Source organism: Plasmodium gaboni, chromosome 8 (genome assembly GCF_001602025.1).
Source record: "Plasmodium gaboni strain SY75 chromosome 8, whole genome shotgun sequence".
In the NCBI taxonomy this organism is placed as follows: domain Eukaryota; phylum Apicomplexa; class Aconoidasida; order Haemosporida; family Plasmodiidae; genus Plasmodium; species Plasmodium gaboni.
The window spans coordinates 778938-787693 of record NC_031488.1 but is presented as its reverse complement, the minus strand read 5'-3'; the positions used below and the strand labels follow the sequence as shown (position 1 = coordinate 787693).

The following is an 8756-nucleotide window of genomic DNA, read 5'->3' as shown; positions in this document are numbered from 1 at the left end:
TATATATATATATATATATATATATTTATTTATTTATATGTGAACCCTTTTTAGAAATAAAATGTACAATCATTCGATTTATATTTATATTTATTTTTATATTTATTTTTAATTATTATTCATAATTATACATATATATATATTTTTTTTTTTATAGTTTACTTAAATGGCAATAGACAAGTTGTCGGAATATTAAGGGGCTATGACACCTTTATGAATTTAGTTTTAGATAATACTGTGGAGATTAAAAAAGATGAACAAATAGATATAGGCGTGGTTGTAATAAGAGGAAATAGTATATCTTATTGGGAATGTTTAGACAAAGTTAATATAAAATGATTACTTAAATATATGGATTAACCAATCTATTATGACTACCATTTTATTTTATTTTATTTTTTATTTTATTTTTTTTTTTTTTGATTATTTTGTTTATCGTATAATTTAAATGTAACAATAATTAAAAATATAACACACGAATAATCATATGGAATAATTTTATAAGTTATAAAACAAAAAAATATATATATTTATTTATAATATATAAACATTTAAAACAAATGGTTTATATGAAATTATTTAGTCTATTCAAAACAAGGAGATACGAAATAAATCTTATGCCCACAAATAATTAATAAAACAAAAACAATACATATATATATATATATATCAGTTATTATAACAAATGCAATTTATTTAATATTATATATTTTATACAATAAGGTTGAAAGATATTCCTTTCCAATTACATTTTAATGGTCAAAATTTCACATATTTATGACATCATATATTTTTGTCTTTTTTTTTACCCATTTATTTTTTATAATTCTATTTTTTTTTTTTTTTTTTTTTTTTTGTTAAATATGATCAACATTTTGCCATAACTTTTTTATTTTTAATACCTTTTTCTTATGAACCCTGTTTTCAATTTGTGCTTTTTTATTTTGTAAAATAAACACAAAGCAATCACACGTTGATATATATTCATTCTCCCTAAAATAAAAAAAAAGAAAAAGAAAAAATAAGAGCAAGCCAAAAAAAAAAAAAAAAAAAAAAAAAAAAAAAAAAAAAAAAAAAAAAAAAAAAAAAAAAAAAAAAAAAAAAAAAAAAAAAAATATATATAAAATTAATAAAAATGTCACAAAAATTATGAACACGTTCAGGTAATATATAATAAATAATTATGAACATTTTATATTATTTTTCCATTTACACACGCACACATACAAAAAAAAAAAAAAAAAAAAAATCTACATATATAAAAAAGTACATATATATATATATATATGTATGTTTTATTTCAAACTTTTAATTTACCTTCCTTCAAATAATCTTGTTGAAAATGTATAGGTATTCCTTTGTAATAAGAAAAAATGCGATAGATAAGGTGAAGAAAATAATAACTCATAGTAATAATTTATGTCCTTCATATAAGGAATAATCAAAAAAAAGGTTAGATGATTTACATCCATTTTTAAGTTGAACAAAATATATATTATCAACTTATTAATTAGAAAAATATCGAAAGGAGGGTTAACTTCATATACTCCACTTTGTAAAGTATATTTAAAGAAATCACCTTTACTACCAAAAAAAATATCAATGTCACTAAAAAAAGAACAGTAGCATTCTAAAACAGAATTGAAAGGGGACGAAAAACATTCTACATTTACATTCATGTATTTTTTTAAAACGTTCATGATTCTTTTAGGTATACAATTCTATGAAATGAAATAAAATAAAATATATATATATATATATATAAATATGTATATATATTTAATCATACATATAATACCATTTCAGTATTCCTTTCGTTTAAAATAACTGCATTTATTATATATATATATATTTTTTTTTCCTTTTAATTTTTATACTTTATATACTTACTTGTAAACCCGAATGAGATATACTACCAATAATTGTATGATAACGTATTAATAAAAAGAAAAGCAAATAATAAAAATTTTTTATTAAGATATGATTCCTGTTTTTTTTTAAAATACCATTTTGTTTATAAAAACAATCATGACTATTATCTTGACATGTTTCCTTTTTTTTACCTTGACAATTTTTTATAATAATATATTTATTAAGACAATCAATACATATGCAAAAAAAATTTGTAAAAAGGTATGAGAAAATAAAAGAATTGTATGTATAAAAGAAATAACAATATCTATAAAATAGTAAACATAATATTATATAATTTATTTTATATGTTTTTTTTAATTTATATAAATTATCAAAAACAAAATATTTTTTCCCATTAATTTGGTAATAAATATTTTGTAAAGTATTTGTGTTATCATCTTCTTTACATTTAAGTTTAAAAATTATAAAATTATGTTTTGTTTGTATAGAAAAATGATCCTCTTTTATATGTACATAAATATTGTGGAAGATATTTTTTTGGACCCCTTTATATAATAATATTTTCTTTATATATTTTTCTAAATATATGTTATGATTTCCATTAGTTTTGATAAAATATGACCAGATTTCTTTGCACAATTTTTTTTTTTTTTTTTTTTTTATATTATGTATGGACATATTGGTAGCTGTTTTGTTTATACTAAAAAATTTATATAGAATATATGTAGACATAATTTTATATTTCATTTTATCATTTTTCATTGAATATATACATGATATATCATTATAACATCTCATATATTTGTATATATACATATTGACAGAATTAGCCAACTTACATACAAATTGTATATAATTCTGTGGGTGTGTATATATTTGTAATATATTACGTCCTATATAAAGAAGTAATTTCATATATTTAGTTAAAAATATTATAGTACATTTTTTAACCTTAATTTTATTTAAGATAAATAGATAGTTATTATATAAATTTATAAATAAATTGATTATAGTATATTTTAAAAAATTAGATACTTTTCTTCCTATTTTTTTTTTGATACATGTGATATCTTTTATATTGGCTAGATGTCTCTCTGATGAATAATTAATTAACAACTTATTATTATATTTATAATACTTTTTATACTTTTTATATATTTTATATTTTAAATTTTTGACTTTTATTTTTTGGTGTCTCTGTATAAGATAATAAGAACGTATCATATATAAATACATATATACATTTATATATATCAAAGTGTTATGATAAATATTTTGTAATAATCTTAATAAGAATAATTTTAAATTTTCATAGAATAAACTAAACATATGAATAATATAATTATAAAATTGTTGTTGATTATATGTTGTTTCTTTATTATAAGCATAAACTTTTTGATGCTTCAAAAAAGAATTCTTATTTATAAAATTATTATATATATTCTCATTGCTGTTATTTTTATTATAACTAATATTATTATATTGATTAATCCTATGTTTATTTTTGAATATGTCTTTTTTAAAATATGTTATATTTTGTTCTTCTTCATTTAATAATTTAATAAAATATTTGTAGCATTTATATTTCTTATCAATAAATAATTTAATAAGATATTTTTTATAATACCTTTGAATTTTTTTTTTGGTAACATGGCAACATGTATGATCATAATTTATAAAAAGATTCTCATTATATTCATCATGTAACCATTTTTGTCTATTTGAAAACAAAGGATATATATTAAACCAGGTCAATTTTTTTTTTTTAAAATTATAAAAAAGAAAATAATGTAAAAAACTATCATATTCATTTTTATCACAACTAAAATGATTTATATATAAAATATAATATATAATATAACAAAAGATTTTTATTTTTTCTCTCATAAATATTTTTTCTTCATTCAGCATATTATATGAACATAATAAACAAATATGAAAAAAATCTCTACTTTTTTTATTATTATATGTATTTGTGGGTTTATTCACATTTGTTTTATTATAACTATTAAATATATCATTATTTTGGTTATTATTTTGATGATTTTGATGATTTTTATTATTTTGATTATTTTGATGATTTTGATGATTTTGATTATTCTGATCATTTTGATGATTTTTATTATTTTGATGATTTTTTTTTATATGATCAGTACATCCTTTGATAAAATATTTAAATATTTTTATTTCCTCATATGATAGATATGCTTCGTCCAAATTAATAAATATGGTACTATAAATTTTTATATCTAGAAAAATAAAATAAAAAAGAAATAAATAAAAAATATATTCCAAGGACATGTCATTGTAGATAATTTTGTCCACATTACTTAGAGTTAAATATAACATATTTTTTATATTATTTTTTAATAATAATTTTATATGATTAATAAAATAAAAAAGAAAAGACCGTTGTGAATGTGATAGATTATTTTTTATATCTTTTTTATATTGATCTGATGATAAAAAAAAATATTTTAAGAAATGTAAAAAGTTGTCATTATGTCTTTTTATATAACACACATCAATTTTATTATTATTATTATTATAATTATAATTATTATTATTATTGTTGTTGTTATATTCTTTATGAGACCATAATGAATTGTCATCATTTACAACATCAGTGTCATAACAAATTAAATAATATATAAATGTATCACATACATATTGTAAGGGTATATTTATGATACTATAAAAAATAGAATTTATCAGATTGTAATAAAAATCATTATATATAAATTTATTCACAACTAACTTTAACTTATTAATGTTAACACTAAGAATATAAATATTTTTTTTTTTTTTTTGAGAATATAAAAAAACATCATGTATTTTATTTTTTATATATTTAATGTAATAATATTTCTGATATCTGTGTAAGGAAAAATTATATGAACAATTTTTTTTCTGAACAGGATATTTAATATAATAATATATATATATATTATTTTTATGAATTTTTTTTTTTTCATATTTTATTATAGGTTTATATTTATATAAAATAATATCATGATAATAATTTATATATTTCTTCTGATATATATGTTCATTAACATTTTTGTATTTATTTTTATGTATCTTTAAATTCATAGTACTTTTAATGTGTCCTTTCAATAATTCAAAATAAATATTTCCCTTCTTCCGATTTAATAAGTAATTCACAAATAATGCAAATTTTTTTATATAAGAACAGGAGAAGAAAGAATGATTACAACATGGAGGGTTATGTCTACTACTTACATTATTATTGTTTTTCTTATTATTGTTTTTATTATTATTGTTATTATTATTATTGTTGATTATTATTATGTTTTTTTTTTTTGTCTTTAATGCAGACATAAATTTTATGAACAAAAAATATAAATACATATATTTTTTTTCTATATCATAATTAGAATATTTAATATTAATATTAAATAATGATCTATTCAAAATTTCCTTTTCTATAAAACAAATATTTTTTCTTAACTCACAATAAGTATTTATGTTATTGTCATTTTCTTTTTTTTTTATTTTATTATATGTATACTTTTTCAACATAAAACGTTTGAATATTTTATTTATCTTGTGTCTATATTTTTTATAACTACATAAATAAGATTCATCATCAATATTATCATAATTATATACATTATTATATTCACCATTAAATAAAAAACTACCTTTATTATAATATTGATCTTTTCTTTTTATATCCAATAATTTATTTTTTAATTTTTTATTAGGAGAATAAAATAATTCATAGCAAAAGATATTTATTAAGCTTCTTCTTAATTTAATAATTTCATCTTGTAGCTTATACTCATCCTTGATACATAACGCCATCATAATTAATTATTTTTTATTTTTCTTTTTTATTTAAACATTTTTTTAAAACAACGTTTGTAATGATATAATATAATATATAAAAATAAATATTTGGTTGAATATATTTATAAAAAAAAAAGAAAAAAAAAAAGAGATACATAAATGAATAAAACCATCCAATAATTTTATGTAGAAATGTTATATATATATTAAATATTTATTTATATATGTATCATATAATTATAATAGTGCACAATAAAAATATCGTTTTAAAAAAAAAAAAAAAATATATATATATAATAAACATATATGTATTAATACATTATATATTTTTTATTAATTATATGACATCTTATTTTTTATTTTACATTTTTATAATTTAAAAATAAGCCTTAGGTAATTTGCATAAGCATCTAACCATATATATATAATATATATATATAATATATTTTATAAATGAAGCAAACAAATTAAAAATATATATATGTATGAATACATTTATTTCATTATATATTATATATTATATATTATATTTTTTATTTGTTAATTAATTTATTATTTTTTTTTATTCTTTATTTTTTTTTTTTTTTTTGATGTTTTAATTATATATACAATTCTTTTAATATCCCCTTTATTTTAGATGTAGTATACATTTTGATTTAATTTTTTTTTATTTTTTTCGTTTCTATAAAACTCTTAATATGGCAGATGAAAATTACGTTTCGGGGTATCCCCCCCCTCCATACTACTTTAAAGAATATCAAAGTATGGATATTAAAAAAATTATGGAAATGAATAATTTTAAATCTACTGATGAAGAATCCTTTTTGGAGCACATGAGAAAGACCTATGAGACTATATATGATCTTAATAGAAATAAATATATAAAAGATATTAGAAGTTTAAGTAATATAAAAAATTGTGAATTTATAATGGGTAGACCCCCACCATTACCATTAAGAGATAGCTATAATGTGTTTGGTATGGAATATAAAGTAGAAAGAAATATTGAAGAATTAGATTCTGATGAAATATTATATGATGAAAAAAAAAACTTAAAAGAAGAATTTATTAGAATATATAAAATATATAAAGAAACCTTTTTTCTTTTATTTGATGATATTGTTAACAATAGAAAAGATGATAAATCGAAAATAAAACAACTAACCAAAATACATGTTAATTTATTCCATATATTAGCAAAATTAAGACACTATCAAACAATTAATAATATTGTTAATGTTCTTAAAATACAACTTAAAAAAAGACAAATAGCTATTGATAAAATGAAAATAAGTCTCCTCAATGTATATCAATATATTAATTTTGTACAAACCAATTGTGTAAATAAAAATATGATTACAAATGAAGAGAATGAGGAACAAAAAAAATAAAAATAAAAAAATAAAAAATAAAAAATATATAAACGAATGAAGATAAACAAATAAACAAATAAATTAAAAAATAAAAATACATACATATATTTATGTATGTATATACATATATTCTTTTTGATAATATATATTATATACAACATTAATATACAAATATTATTTATGTTACATTTTTATATTTTATATATATTTATATTTATTTTTTTTTTTTGTGTGCAAAGAAAAAAAAAACAAAACAATAAACAAAAAAAAAAAAAAAAAAAAAAAAAACCTATTTAACATAAATAAATAAATATATATATATATATAATTTAATCCTTTGTGTCTTCGAAATTAATGTTTCCTATTTCGTCCTCATTTCCATCCTTCTCATTTTCATCGTCATCATTTTCATCGTCATCATTTTCATCGTTATCATTTTCATCGTTATCTTTTTCATCTTTATCACTTTCTTCATCATACATACCATCTTCATTCTGCTGCTCAGATTGTAGATTATCACCCTTTCTTAAACCTGATAAAATACAAAAAAAAATGCAACATTGACGAATACAACATATGCACACACAAATACACACATATATATATATATATATATATATATATGTATATTTTTTTTTTTTTTTTTTTCTTCATTTTTGTTACCTCCTCGTAAAGAAGACAAACTTGATATGTCGGCCAATTCCTCGTCATCATTCAATATTTCATCCAGCATGTGAAAGTGTTCCTGATAATCGTTATCCTCATGAGCTTCATCATCCACATTAAATAAATATTCATATTTTATATATTCTGGAACTGAATCATTGCACTGAAATTTTGTGAGTATAAAATTTTTATATGGATCATGTTTTTTCACTTTTAAAGCTCCTTTTATATCACTTGACCATTTCCATTCTTGAATTCTTTTTTTTAATGCTTCTTTATCAAATTTAGAAAAATTGTTTCTTTTTTTTTTTTCTAGCCATAAAAAATTCCAGTTTTTAACTTTTTCTGGTATTGGTGCTTGGGTATTATTAGGTGTTGCATAAGTAGGTAGCCATTTCATTTTATATGGATAGATTTTTAATTCGTATATAATATTTTTTAAAGCTTTATATGTAAAAACAACATATCTATATTTTAATAAATTATAAATATTAACTCCTTCGACATTTTCTCTTTTTACACTTGCTATATTAGCACATGCCCATAAAAAATTATCATTTACATCTGTTTTTCCCTCATGAACTAATAAAGCACTATTACAATTCTTTCCTAAAATATTTCTTAAATATTTTACAGTATATTTGGTTTTATGAGATTTAATTAAAAAATTATCAACTACTTTTATTTGATCTTGAGCAAATTTTGCTGATAATAATATTTTCATACCTTTCCATAAAAATTTCCTATTTATATTAGTTTTTTGATCAAAAGGTCTTATAGGATGATTTTTCACACCTAAATATCTACCACATGTTTTTCTCCAGTTCATTCTTGCTTTACCACTTTTTTTTTGACTTCTATATTTTTTAGTACTACCTGGCCATTCCCATTTATATAATTGCATTCTTTCAGTATATCCAGCTAATGCCGTCCTATAAAAATAATAACACTTATGTAATATATCTGACCTTATTGGTAATCCAAAAATATCATTCGGAACACTTATATATTTTATATTATCATCTTTTT

The 8756-nt window shown here is 18.2% G+C and overlaps 4 protein-coding genes across 4 annotated transcripts in view; 2 read left to right on the top strand and 2 right to left on the bottom strand.

Moving 5' to 3' along the window:
* Nucleotides 1–157: 157 nt before the first annotated feature.
* On the top strand, nucleotides 158–339 carry PGSY75_0822300 (putative small nuclear ribonucleoprotein G; the record flags this gene model as incomplete). Its single annotated transcript, XM_018785348.1, has 1 exon — nucleotides 158–339. A coding segment is annotated over one exon (182 nt), but the record flags the coding sequence as incomplete, so codon positions are not given.
* Nucleotides 340–857: 518 nt separating this feature from the next.
* PGSY75_0822200 (putative membrane protein) lies at nucleotides 858–5706 on the bottom strand (the record flags this gene model as incomplete). The annotated part of the gene is made up of 3 exons (XM_018785347.1): nucleotides 858–993; nucleotides 1318–1721; nucleotides 1891–5706. 3 exons carry the CDS (start codon nucleotides 5704–5706, stop codon nucleotides 858–860), a joined length of 4356 nt encoding a protein of 1451 aa, XP_018642314.1.
* Nucleotides 5707–6386: 680 nt separating this feature from the next.
* On the top strand, nucleotides 6387–7079 carry PGSY75_0822100 (putative mediator of RNA polymerase II transcription subunit 7; the record flags this gene model as incomplete). Its single annotated transcript, XM_018785346.1, has 1 exon — nucleotides 6387–7079. The coding sequence occupies one exon, from the start codon at nucleotides 6387–6389 to the stop codon at nucleotides 7077–7079; it is 693 nt and encodes a 230-aa protein (XP_018642313.1).
* A 311-nt stretch (nucleotides 7080–7390) lies between these two features.
* Nucleotides 7391–8756, bottom strand: part of PGSY75_0822000 (putative mitochondrial ribosomal protein L4 precursor) — a gene marked incomplete at both ends in the record, with an annotated part of 1922 nt that continues 556 nt past the window's right edge. The window contains 2 exons of the mRNA XM_018785345.1: nucleotides 7391–7540; nucleotides 7594–8756. The exon at nucleotides 7594–8756 is cut by the window's right edge and continues 556 nt beyond it. Coding sequence (XP_018642312.1) covers nucleotides 7391–7540; nucleotides 7594–8756 — 1313 coding nt within the window. The remainder of the gene's footprint in view (nucleotides 7541–7593) is intronic.